Source organism: Monodelphis domestica, chromosome 1 (genome assembly GCF_027887165.1).
Source record: "Monodelphis domestica isolate mMonDom1 chromosome 1, mMonDom1.pri, whole genome shotgun sequence".
Taxonomy (NCBI): Eukaryota; Metazoa; Chordata; class Mammalia; order Didelphimorphia; family Didelphidae; genus Monodelphis; species Monodelphis domestica.
In genome coordinates this window covers 664,614,833-664,629,149 of record NC_077227.1, presented here as the reverse complement: position 1 = coordinate 664,629,149, position 14,317 = coordinate 664,614,833, and the positions used below count along the sequence as shown (strand labels likewise).

The following is a 14,317-nucleotide window of genomic DNA, read 5'->3' as shown; positions in this document are numbered from 1 at the left end:
TATTGCCACGTCTGTTTTGAAATCACACAACGTACTTATTCCAAGTCAGAACAGATGATGATTTCATGACTATTTTTATGTGGTAGTGGTTGGTTTTTTTTTTTTAAATGAGATAAAAGTAGGGGCTTGTTCTTTTGGTTGTTTATACAGTCCTCTAAGACTAGGCTGAGCTCACAATGATGAGAAAACAAAACAAGCTGATTTATCCAAGAGTTTCATAGATCACAGATGTAGAGTGACAAAAAGATCTGGAAGCCTCTCATTTCACAGCTAAGGAAACTGATGCCCCAGAAGAGAGGAGGTTAAGAGATGAGCTGTCCAGGTTGTGGGGTGGTCAATGTTAAGTCAGCATTTGAATATAGGTGCTCTGACAGAAACTGATTTCATAACTACCTTGTTACCACAACAAAGTACTACCTAACCAGTACTGGATTTTAAATTTCCATTTCCACTGGCTATTTCTTGTAGTTCTTCATCAAAAAGCAAAAAAATAAATGGGTAGAACTGCACCATGAATACAACTCTAGCAATGGATTCCAAGGAATGCTCTAGGCAATAAAAGCAAGGCACTCACTGGGAAACATAGTTTTTATTCGAACAAGGAAAAAAAACAAAAGAAAAATTTTCAAATGAGCTACTAAAAACAGGGCTCCTGTGCCATTATTCCAAGTTATTAGGGATATTGATCTTTTCATTAGGTTCCCTATTTCATAGTTTGTCAATGCCAATTAGAAAACTCAGCTGGATAAGAACAAATATCTTAGAATAAAGGCATTTTTTGAAAAGATCCTTGCATCTCTAACAAATAGGCACTAATCTGGAACTCAACATGTCCAAATTTGATTTTAATAATCAGAATTAAACATAGAGGTTACAATCTATGAAGTATATTACCTGTCCTTGGATCTTAGAATTCTTAAGAAAAAATCCCAAAAGGACTGGAGTTTGTTCGGCTATTGCACCACACCTCTTAAAAAAGGAAGAGAAAAATTAAAACAGGATTCAGTAAGTGCAGGTTCTTCATCAACAAGCAGACTAAGGTGAATATTTCCAATTAAGAAAGTTCAAAATAATACAGCAATATATTATTACTACTAGTAAGGCCTAATAGCTGATCATTTATTTTTAAAAAGAAAACAAGTACAACCCATGCCAAGCTTTTGTAAATGATGTCCTTGGCACCGAGAGTATAAAGTTTGTTTAAAAAGAACAGAAAAAATTAAACTAATGCTTCAACATCCACAGAATAAGGTTTAGGACTGCAAAGAAAGAGAAAAAAGAAACACTATTCCTCTCCAATTATACTGCCAAGCATTCACAAGTGAGCTAGGGATCATAAGGTTAATTATACATTTAATAAGGTGTCAGGGAGATAACTGCTCGTTTCTTTATAAAAATTAAAATGTACAAAGCAAGTTCTCTTTAAAGTATAATTACCTACACTTATGCATACAAAAGGACTGATTTCAATCTCTCTATTTTATAAAAGGCTTTCATTGCAACAGACAGCCAGTGCTTGAGAAAGAGACAAAAGTTAAACTCAAAAAAAAAAAGTTTATGTGACAGACCAGATAAATCAAGTGTCTATCCCCTCTCAGAAGGTATAGTAAAATCAAATATGGCAAGAAAATATTTTAGTTTACACTCATCATAGATGTCATTCTTCTAAGTTTTTAAAAGCTCACTGCCTTCTTACAGGCTTTGCACTGTCAATGCAAAATTGAACAGTATAAAAACACTTTGGGGGCATACAGAATGTGTACAGTAGAAACAGCAATTTTCAGCATCTCTGAATAAAATGTTCTTGCAGCACTCTCTGTTTGCAAAGTGGTAAAGGGGCATGTCAAGAGGGTTTATCTTTTGAAGTTCCACTCTACTGAAGGGGCAGGTGGGGTACGAAGTGCCTCATCAGGAAACATCCCCTCCATGAGGCTGCTGTGGGTTCAGGCAAGGCTCAGGGGAGTTGGCAGTGACATTGGGACGTGTCATTCCATGGTAATATACATATGGATGGGACTTGAGATAAACCACACTCCTGCAAGATTCAGGGGACGTAACTGCTGCAGGGGGCCTACACAACTTCATCTTCACAAATCGGTATAGCCCAAAAGTAGTTCAGAGGGTAAATGAAAGCAGGTGGAGAGCTACCCACTGGTCCAGCCTCACATGTTATCAGCAGAGCCAACAGGCATAAACATGTTATCTTCTCCCCCTCCCCCATAATCAATGGAGCATCTGACATAAAATGTAATGAGATACTTTCACTTAAAGATGATACATTATTTATCAACACAAAAATACATGAAAAAAATGCTAGTATTTGTTTTAAATAAAAAGAAATTCATTCCTTTAAAAAAAAAATAGAAGTGTATTGAGCAAAATCTGGCCTCAGACACTTCCCAGTTGTGTGACCCTGGGCAAGTCACTTGACCCCCATTGCCTAGCCCTTACCACTCTTCTGCCTTGGAGCCAATACTCAGTATTAACTCCAAGACAGAAGGTAAGGGTTTAAAAAAAAATTTAAAAAAAGAAGTGTATTGAGCAGGAAAAATTTCTCTCTCCAGACACAGAAATGGGCCTATACAATAGCTCTATTACAAAATGGATGCTATTTTCCAATTTCTATAAAAACTTCCCTTTTCTGTCTTTTCTCCCATCAACTAGTCAAATGTCCTTGAAGGCTCAAAAAAAGCTCCAACAAGGGGGCAAGGGTTGCCTTCCTCTTCCCCCTACTTAAGACACGTAGCAGCTGGCAGAAGTCTAAGTGAACAGAGCTGTATTTACTATCAGAAATCGGTAACAGGCCTCACTTTGACACAGGGAATCTACACAAACACAGCAATCCCCGGCATCCCCGTGACTGTTTGACTGCCACCTGCTGGGAAGAGACTCCCCCTCTGTGCCTGTTTGTGTACACTGCCGGTGGCAGCTCTTATCACCCACAGTTCATTCTGCACTTGGTGCCGCTTTGTAGTTAGCGCTGTTAAAATGGCATGAATGCGCTTGTCTTGTTCCCTCATGATTGCTAATTTCACTGAGACTCTGGGCCACAGAGACCCACATTTGTCATTTAATGTGTCTGTGACACACAAGTGAATAGAAAGCAAAGTCAAGTCTTAATAAACCTGGAATAAAGCAGGGAGAGTGTTGGTAGATTCAAGGAGCTTTCCGTGAAAAGCAAACATTTCCCACTTTTTGTTTGCAAACTGTTGCTATAGTGATGCTCGATATTTAGAGCATTAATAAATTTAACGTAAGAAATTAAAAAAGGATTGTAATTTAATGTGAAAAGATTTATCATAATGAGCAAATACCCTGAAGCAATGATTTCACAAAGGATCTCATAAAAATGCTAGCCTTCCTTTCTCATCCTGCCACCGTGGCCACTTCCCCATGGCAGGACTCTTCTTTTCCCTAGTGAGCCCCATTTTAACCCCCTGCCCCAGGCCTCAAGCTTCTTGAGCCGGCCCATGCTATGGGCTCGGCTATCCGCCCCCTCCTTTCCTGAGGACAGTCTATGAGCAGAACCACCTCCCGTCTGGTACGCTGATACCTGCAGAAGAGCTCTCGCATCATCCATCCTGCCTGAACGGATGTACTCAAGAAACAGATCCGTGACGGGTCGGTAGTGTCCAAACTGATGGGCCAATCGCTCCACCATGATACTCACTGAAAGAGCAGGTAAAGGTCTCATTAGAGTCCTCACAGACATTTTACAAAATTAGCTGCACACAACATGAATAACTCACATTTCTCAACGGCTGGTTCCAACTGCTCTTCAATTACTTTTCTCAACAAATAGGCAATACTTGACTGTTGCTTATTAGAGCTCAGAAACCCAGAAGTAAATAAAGACTCAAGATAGTTAACTGCAGCATCCAGGTTGTTGCTGTGAAGGAAAAGTTTTGCTGACTTAAAATTTGTAACATCAGACAAACAATTCTAAAGAACACTTTAATCCCCCCCCTCCCCGTCCCCCCCCATTACATGTTGGAGGGTAAAAAGGAAAACCAGGGGTGGGGGTGGAGGTGGGGTGTCTTCTTTGTTGCTGAATAAATACAACTAAATTGATTTTGAGAACAGAGTTGATCTTCTATTACATGTAAGTTAATAATGGTGTGATGGATACCTTTAAAACAATCCTTTGCAAGTAAAAACAGCAATGTGAATAGAAATGCTAAAGTAAATAAGACGATTCAAAAGTTTTGAATAAATATATATAAACTTTATGTATATGAGGCATCTTTATGTAAGATATAAATTTTAATTTTCCATCTTTTTGGAAGCTTTCTCTATGACAGACACATTATAAATTATAAGAATTCATGTTACAGCATGAAAAGAGTAACTCACAATGATTTGAAGATTCTCAAAACATCAAGACTTACATGTCCAGAAGTCAATAAAAGTTTGACTTTATATACCATCTGGTATAATTAAAATGAGAATAATATTTTCTCTTTGTATGTAAGTGAAGATGAATTATTATAAAACATTTAAAAAAATCTTAGTGGCTTAAAATTCAGTTAGTTCAATATATGTTTTGTCAAAAAGGATTTCTAAAAAATGAAAATTTATGTTAAATTTGCATAAATATATTTATCAAATTATGGTAAGGAAAAGGGGAAAAGTTACTTGTCTAAGATTCTATTTATGAAATAAATCCATTAAAATTGCTGAATTTAAAAGCATTTTATAGTATAACACATCAGAAACACTAATTAGTCATTAAGTATGTATACAGCTACACGGTTAAACTTGTATTTTAAAATAAATGTGAAAGCATAGTCCATGTAATCTTTAAATTGGACCAGAATAGTAAAAATCCAGCTCAACTTTTTGTTGGTCCTAGGATCTATCACAACCAGTTATTCATACTCTCTTAAGTGGCTCTATAGATTACAAGAAGTATTAGAGTATTGCATATGATAAAGTCTGAAAGAAAAATATTTTCCATCTCTCCAATAAAGGAGAAAAAAAATACTACTTCAAGGGGATGAGGTGAGGGAGGGAGTGAAGGAGTGAGTGGAAAAGGAAGATAGAGAGGGAGAGAGGGAAGGAGGGAGGAAAGAAGGGAGGGAGTGAGGGAGGGAGAGGGAGGGAGAGAGAGAGACAGAGAGAGACAGAGAGAGAGAGAGAGAAAGAAATATGTAGGTCTGTATTTACTCTTACTATACAAATCATATTCTAACACCACATTACATAAAAAGTGGATACGGTATTGGAAGCTAATTAACATTATTTAAAGGACTTCATATCCTAATTTTTATAACCACCCTAAATTGGATTAATTTCAAAATGAAAGATAATTAAAAACAAACAAACAAAAACATGAATTCAGTATGCCTTAAGTGATCCTAAGTATCTAATGCTCAGGATCATTTTCAAGAGCTATTTGATAGAGCAAAGAACTGAGTACCATAATTCTTCCATTTTAGAACACAAATTTTGTTTTAAATATATGTATGAATGAGAGCATCTAAGAAGTATAGTCCCCAAACTTGTACATTTGGTTGTCACTTTATAGAGGAAGTAAATGGAGAAACGACACCAATGCTGAACTCATCACTGTTTATAAGGCATTTCATGTAATTTACAAGATTGCCAGTATCAATTAATAGAAAAATATTAAATTTAAGTTATAGTGAGGATAGTAATTAATAATAGATGAGGGACTGCTTTTTGGAAATACTTACTTCTTTATTTCAGCAAGGGCATTATTATTGATAAAAACCATGCTTGAAAGACGAATTGGATTTTGAACATCCTGTAGCATCTTTTCGATGACTTGTATAGTCTCTTTATCACCCTTTAAAGCCAGGGCTTGAATGAGGCGAGTAACAGAGAGTGGAGAAGGTAACTGATCAGAATCTAAGGTTGCTTTTAATGTAGTCAAAGCATCTAAGGGGGGAAAAAAGGCAAATGGAGAACAAAGTGTATTAACTCAATTGCTACAAACCAAAAACAACTATGAACTCCTCAAATCGTGCCTATAATATGAAACTTTTAAAAACTTTGAAAAACATAGTGATTCATTGTGGTAAAATTTACATTACTGGCAAGGAAGAAATATAAGCTAGTTTTTTCTTTAAAATTTTTAACTTCAAATGGCTGAATAAGATAATGCTTTAATTCAAAAGTAAAAATTCTGAATTAAATTCCCAATTTGTTGTCAAAAAGAGAACTATAAATAATATAGAAAACCCCAAAATCCAATAGTCACTTATTGAATGCCTCTTTTGTACCAAAGGCGAAGAATGTGGCATTTAACAAAGCTCCAAAGAATCAGATTTCAGAGCCATCGGGGCTTTTAAATAATATTCAATTTTATACCCTTACTTTGCAGATGAGGAATCAGGGCCCGAAAGGTTAAGTAGTAACTTTTTGAGGGCAAAGAGTAATTGTTCTGTGCAGAGCCAGAATTTGAACTCAGGTCTTGACTTCACATACAAATTCTTCCAATCCCAGTATTTCCTATAAGCTCTCATTCAACTAAGTTCTTAAAGAAATCATTATTGCAAACTTCTAATATTCATTTTTACTAAACTTTATTAACTATGGTACTATTATTGGTACTCATAAAAAGAAGAATCAAAGGAGCATGCTGAAACTATTTTTCAATTTACACGGATTTCCACACTGAGAAACAATTCAAGAAAGATGAGTTCAATCCTTACACCTGTGTCTACTAGTTAATAAAAAGCACTTTATTTAGAAAAAAAAGTTAAAATTATGGACAACTTATCACCAAAGCGAATAAATTAGTCTAAAAGCGTTCCCCTTTGCTTTCGATGTAGCTTTGTAAGCTTATTTTGAATTGCTTGTGCTAAAACATAATTTATTAAAGAGAATGCTATGGCATAATGAATTTAGGACTTTATCACTCCTGGCTTATTATTACCCATTATTAGACCTCACAAATATAAGATTTTCCTCATTAAAGTTATACTGTTCATTTGAAGTTCTGTCTATTCTTCCAAAATGGACAAAAACTGTAGCACTAGGAAGAAACTTGGAAAATCATTGGAACCCAGCTGCTTGCAATGACAAACCTAATGCATGACCTAGGAAGCAGCAGTTTACACTGTAATTTCAGGAACTTTTAGAAAAAGTTCTCTCAAAACTCTTCTTTCTATCCCAGCAAAGTCTCATATTACTCCTGGAAAGTACTTGGTTAAAGTAATAACATTGTTATCTGATGAGATGTTAAATTATTATCAAGCATTAAAAAAAAATTTTCTAACTAATGATCAAATTGTTTAATCAAATTAATCAGGGTCCTTACCTAAGAAGGCAAAAGTATTTTCATATATTTTACCACAAGGTTTATAGAAGATCTGACTGAGGAAATGAGAGATCTGAAAGGGGATGTGGGCAGTTGAAAGATAATGGCAGCAAAGATGCCATATGGCAACTGGAAGCAGGGACAGCCAATTAATGTAAGACAATGTAGCGAGAGGGAAAAGAGGACCGTCACCTAATTTGAGCCAGCTTTGTACCAGGATTTCTTTGTATCTAAATCTATTCCATGAATAATAATAAAATCTAAAAATGAAACCAATAGAAAGCACCAATTATCAGCTCAACCTTATGCCATAATATTAGCCAGAGGTGCCGAGGAAAATGAAGCGTAAAAACGTACATCAGTGAAAGACGTGGGTCCTGACCTCAAGGAGCTTATAGTTGATAGTGAGGGAAAAGACAAGGATGCATGATACAATGGCAAATATGAGACAGCATATAATTAATGGCCAACCATATACTAATTAAAGATAAAGACAGGAGGCAGCTAAAACAACATATCCATGTTCAGATTCTGTATAAAAACCTTCCCAAAGCTCAAGAATCCTAGTTTTTCATCTTCATGCCAGAAGTAGTCATCTAGTATGTACCAAAATTGAACTTGTCTACAGGTCTCAAGTTTTTCTTTTTTTCATTCATTAAAATATTTAACATTCCAGGAAAGTCATCTACTTTCCAAAAAGTTAAACTTTTTTCATGACATTTACCTTGTCTGATTTTAAACATAAAATGAAAAAATAATTCTAATTTTAACTTTTCTCACTCAAAACCAGTGGGTATATGATATTTCTTATTTTTTGACAGGCAAAAAAACTGACTAAGGAAGCAGAAGATTAGAAATAGGTGGTTCTTTGGTGGGGGGGACTCTTAAGGACATTGATGACAGGATGGTAACATCGATTCACTTTAAAAAATTTCATCTCTTTAAACAAATTTGGGTTTTAATTAAAGGATAAATGAAATTCCAGAACGTCCTTCTGTAATCACAGAAATGAAGTCACAAACAGCTCGTTTACTAAGCCCCCCCCCCCCCCCCATCAGCGCTACAGTTGGGCTGTCTTTGTATTTCAGACTAGAGTCTAAAGCCACCTTATAAAAATTCATAGGTAAAAGTATTTTAATACCACTAAAGGAGAATATAACAATGCATAAAACAGTTAATGGGATAATAGAATAAATTTTCATCCAACCTTGCAGATCTCTAACTTAAGTAACCAATCACAGCTTTGCCAAATTGGCAAACATTATGGAGGTGAGGAAGGAAAAAAAAAAGGGAAAATGTTAAGACATCCTTAACTTGAAGAATATTTTCTCTTGTAAACTACTCTTATCAGTTTTAAATCAAAAGTCATTATAAAAACAGAAAACGTCACTACCACTACCATAAAAAGCAGACACCATCTTGATTCAATACAAGTTTAATATCCCAAACAGCATTTCTGAGATCCCTTAATAATACTGATTTAAAAAATGCTAAACCCTGAGACAAGCACTCTAACATTTTATCACTGTTGGTATTGTGAACTATTAAAAAAGTATTAGATTAAGTTTTTAAAATCAATATTATAATCATTTAGTGCACAATCATGCACATTTAACACTCAATTTAACTCATTTGATATCTCACACAACCAACACAATATGCAAGAAACAACTGCTGAGAATTGTTTCAGATGCTCTAAAGTATGTTAATTTCCAAAGCAAAATGACTTGTGCTGTGAATTTTAACGCACTTGAAAGCCTGTACTTTCTCTCGTTCTGGAGTACAAATTTTGCATGTCTGAAGAGCTGTGATTCATCTTAAGAAAACCCATCTTGTGTTAAATGGAATGGAAACTGGACTAAGTGGTCAAATGACAAGTACATTCATATTCAAGCTGTATTATAAATGCATGTACAGTAATTTACGTCTCTCAGCTACCACAAAAGGCTCTTGATAAGCAGGTAATTTGCTAAATGGACTCCTTTATCCAAGTATTCGAAGGGCGTTACAAGAAAAATCTGCAGAGGCATTAATGTGACGTAAAGGTCAAGCATTGTGACATACCTTTCAAATAATCCCGCCTAACTTGCGTTATGATGAGAAGGCTGCTGGCAGCATCGTTCAGTGTGAAGCCCTTGATGTGGGTCTCAGCACTAAAAGAAGCAGACATTTAGAAAGGAATTACTGACATGCTTCTGATACGATAATAAATGGTTGAGCACCAAGGTGAAATTATAAAAACTACTGTTCGTATGTTAAAAATATTGCTGCAAAATATCGACCTGGAGACAGCTTTTGTGTTATCCTGTCAATGGTTATAGAAGGATAATTTTTTTTTGCATTCTGACAGATGACAAAGTTGGAAATGAGCAACAAAAGAAACAAAGTACAAGATTTTTTTTAAACAATCGGTTCAGATTCTTGAATGCTGACATATTAGATGACTAAAATAACTGCATGCCCTGCATTGTTCTGCTGTATCCTAAGCTGGATACTTTTTCCTCTTTTTATTTTACGTTCACCATAATTATAAAATGTAAAACTATTCTTTCTGCAATAAAATTGAAACATTTATTTTCAGCACTGTATATTTTAAATATAAACTAAAGCATATTATGAACTAACACCATATCATTTGGTTGATTAATTTTCAAATTTCTGTCATGTAGATGATGCATACAGTTTTTAAGCTGAATATGCTGTAGTACTAATGCCTTCACATCAAAATGGAAATGACATATCAATTTTGTGTTATCCTTAAGGCAAAAAACTTTTCTAACTCAAGAGCAAAGAAATGTTTAAATTCACTTAAAATCCACTTGCTTTTTAAAAATAGACTAAACTTTATGCTTTTAGTATACTATTTCTAATAAAATTTAGTCAGCCTTAATACCCAGGGATAACTTTACAAGGTTCATTTTCAGATTAGAAAATCTCCATAGGCCAAAAAAAAAGCAAAAGCAATTGTTGCCATTTGCCATATCAGAAATCAAGATAAAACTCACTGATGGATGTTCTTGTGACAAACAACTGAGCAGCCTATGAACTTGAATTTCTAAGCTGAGCGGATTGCAGGGAAAGCAAGGTCATTGCTAAATTATTCTCATCAATCCTAAGAAAATCCTCCAAAGACACCACAACATGACTATCCTCTCAGTCACTTTCAGCCTCTGATGTTCACCAATGCAGTCAATGAATGCAGGATTTTCTTACTCCCCCAACCAATCCTCTTAATCTCTCCCAAAGCACCCATTGCTCAGTTTGACTTTTTTCCCTTTGTCCCATCTGTCAAAGCCTTTAAGTCAAGTCGTCAACAACTCGAGGATAGGACCATAAATTGCATATAGTAAAGGATTTACTTTCCCCAATCTTTATCGTGATTAAATAAATATTAGTCACTACTATAAGAGCGTATTTCTCATTCCAATGCAAAAAAAACCTTACTCTATGTACAGTAAACTTACCTAAAAGGAAGCAAGATTACAAAGAATCAGAGATTCAGTTTCACTAAGACATCACAGAGATACAAGTTTTTTCCAGTCTCAAAAACTAGACTGTAATTTTTTTTAACTCTTTCTAATTCACCATCCCTAATTCTTCTCCAGACTCTAAAAGCTAAAGCTTTGGCACAAAATTCATAGTATGAATAAGCTAGAATGGTCTTTTGAGGCAAAAGCTCTTTATACGTTTTATATTGATTGATCAGCCTAAATAAATACCAAATAATAGCACTCACAAATATTTTAATGTGGCACCAAGAAAAAAAGCATTCATTTCTCTGTATATAAAGTGTTGAAAATTATTTAGTGGTGATTTAAGTTTGGCATTTTGGGGGGCCAATCTTTTCAGTTTTAGCAATTAGACCAAAGAAATTATCATTCCTTAATACTCACTCATCCATAAAAAAAATAATGAAAATAGAAAATGGAATGAAAAAGGAATATTTGGAGTATTTTCTCTTGATTTAGCAAATGTTGAAAATCATGCATTTCTTATGATAGAAATCAGCCTCCAGGCTGTGCTTAGATAACATACCAAAATCAATGGGAGAATTGCATGATCTAAATATTTATGCAAACTGGCCCTATATCTAGGACTTAAAGATCACTGGCTATGACTAGTTTGAATCTAATGCTTCATCTTCATCATCATAGTGCTAGATCTGGAAAAGATCTTCAGAAGATTACTTAATCCAAATGCTTTGTGAATTTTGCACAAATAATTTACTATATAGGTTATTTTAAATAATAATATGAGTAAATATTAAGATTTGCTATATGCTTGATCACACTGGCATTTCTTCTTGTGAATTTCTTAATATTCATTTAAAAGGATGCATACCACAAAACAATGCCTTTAATACAGTTCCTTCAAAACCTTGGGAAAACTGTACGAACTGAAACAATAAGCAGTAAGTATGAAATAGGAGTGTAACATAGAAACAGAATAAGTGTGCAGAATCAGAAGACCTACTTACACAATGACTACAATAACATAAAGGAAAACATCTTTGAAGGGAGTCAAGAACTCTGAGCAACGCAATGACCACTCATGACTGTAGAAAGACTGAGGATGAAGCATGCTTCTCCCTCTTGGTAAGAAAGACAGGGAACTATAGGTGGCATAACAAAACATATATTTTCAGGCACAACCATTATAATATAGCAAGGGAAAGTAAAAAGTGACAAATTAGAAAGAAAAGAATAATCAAAGTAACACTGGAAACAATCCTTAGGAAGACAAGAAGTCTGAAAGGGGACAAAGGCAAGAATGGTAAAGTCATATTAAATTTAATATCTATTTTGAAAACAAGATCTATGTAAGAGATTGATAATTTCATGTACAATCTCCATTTTGGGGGTCTTTTGTATTTTACAAATTGTCCTGTTTGCTATTGATTTTCTAGCTCATAATAAAAACAATAATTTTTTCTTTTAAAACATGTTAAATATTTCAAGAAGAAATGGAAGAGGCCTTAAAAAAGGGAGAAAATTCACGAATTAAAAATATAGTGTCAAAGAACTTCTCTTCTATAAAACAAATAGGAAAACTACTCATTAAACTACTGGAAAATTAAATGCAATTTCAAAAATAAAAATTGCCAGGCTATGGCATACTACTACTATTAAGTATTGAATATATAAAAACAGAAGTAGAGAGGGGTAATAGAGGCAGGAGAAAATAACCTGGGACATTCAAAGGAAAAAGGCTGTATTAATAAAGGGTAAACACATTATCATATAACAGTAAAAAACCTAAATTATAATATTCTTTTGTGAGTACAATCTCAACTTTTTATCAAACATCTCACTTTATCATTTTTGTTCTTTGCTGCTTTAAATTTTATAATTATTTTCCCATGCTTAATTTAATTTAGCAGAGAAATTATGATTTTGGAGAATAAGATGTATATTTGCATAACAACTGGAACTTTGGCCAAAAGCAAAACAAAACGTTCTCTATCCTACATATTCAGAAGGGTATGACTGGGCTGTAACCAGTAATTCTAACAAGGAAAAATAAAAAGAAAGTTGGCTTCATTTACATTATTGAAAGGCAGCTGTTATTATTATTGCTGGGGCTCCATTACGAGGCTAGAAGGGTTAAATAACCTTATAAAAAAAATTAAAAGAACTATCACTAGAGGTCAACTGTAGCTACAGCATGTTAAAAGATAGCAAAAGTATAGTAAAAACAAAGATTGAGTTTTTAATTCATAAGAAAAATCATTGCTCTTAAGGTTGAACAAGTGACATTAAGTAGGTAATTATAACGACAGACTGCTGTTTTATGGATTGTGAATAATCGTGCCATGGCTGACATTCAGGGCTAGATTGTGCTGTCTTTGGGGCTGTGGCATCCTGTCACTCGCCTGAAAGAGGTCATTTTGGTCAAACCATGTTAGAATAAAGTTACTTCGTTATCAAACTTTCACAGTCTGCGTTTCTTTTTTTACTTGAGCTAATCCAACTCCTTGATTTGAGAGATGGAAATTGGAGGTAAAACAATTTATCCAAGGTTGCAGAACTCATAAAGAGAGGCAAGGTTCTTGCTTAACAAGTTTGTTTTTTTAATGTAGATTAAACTGAGGTCTATACTGGAATTGCCACATCATCATTATTTCCTCACCTATTTCCTCTAGTGCAGTGGGAGGAAAAAAAAAAACAGGAAAGAGAAGGGTGCCTAGGAGAGAGGGAGGATGGATAGTTTGCCCTTTGGGATAAAGATCATAGTAGTTGATCCTGGGCTGCTGTGAGAGATGCTCCATGAGAATGAAAGATAGCAAAGTATAGCAAGTCAGAGAAGGAGACTGAAGCTCCAGGGATTGTGCTCATTAAACTACCTTACAGATAGCAGAGCCAACTAAATGGGATATGTAAGAGAACAACTCCTCTCAGCTCAACCCTTTTGGTCCTTTTTCTATAACAAATCTATGGTAACATCATGAGGAAAAGGAGCGAGGAAATACAACTCTATCAAGAAATTACAACAGGGAAAAGATGAAGAAAAGCCTTTAAAAGGGAACAAGTATCTATATAGTGCCTATTATGTGCCAGATATTGTACTTTCAATGTACTGTATAATTATTATCTCACACCATGTCTGGGAGATAGAATATGCTATCTCATTTTATACTTGAGGAAACTGAGGCACACAGTTAACTAGTTAAGTATGAAATGTTGGGTTTTAGCTTTAATTTCCCCAACTCTAGGCTCAGCACTTTATCTATGGCACCACCAACTGCCATGGGATAAAATAGAATGTCATTAACACAGTTGGAAAAGGATCACTGGACATTGCTCAGTCTTTTTCTGCTACATTTTCCAACAGGTCTCTCTTCCCATTTTATCCTACTTAAGACAAATATATCTTTTAATATCCTCAGAAACAAAGTCTCAAATGAGAATAAGCAAGTTTTAAAAAATTTAAATTATTTTGGAAAAAAATGATAAAATGTCTTTGTTTATTAAAAAATCTTTCTGAGCCACTGTTCTTCCTTCAGTCTTGAGAGATTTAAGGAAAAAAAATATA

The 14,317-nt window shown here is 34.6% G+C and overlaps 1 protein-coding gene across 1 annotated transcript in view; it reads right to left on the bottom strand.

Annotated features, from left to right (window-relative positions):
- LRPPRC (leucine rich pentatricopeptide repeat containing) overlaps positions 1 to 14,317 on the bottom strand; it is a 128,738-nt gene that overhangs the window by 5,767 nt on the left and 108,654 nt on the right. The window contains exons 31-35 of the mRNA XM_007476882.3: positions 9,350 to 9,438; positions 5,697 to 5,901; positions 3,750 to 3,889; positions 3,554 to 3,669; positions 895 to 969 (exon numbers count right to left, since the gene is read on the bottom strand). Coding sequence (XP_007476944.1) covers positions 895 to 969; positions 3,554 to 3,669; positions 3,750 to 3,889; positions 5,697 to 5,901; positions 9,350 to 9,438 — 625 coding nt within the window. The remainder of the gene's footprint in view (positions 1 to 894; positions 970 to 3,553; positions 3,670 to 3,749; positions 3,890 to 5,696; positions 5,902 to 9,349; positions 9,439 to 14,317) is intronic.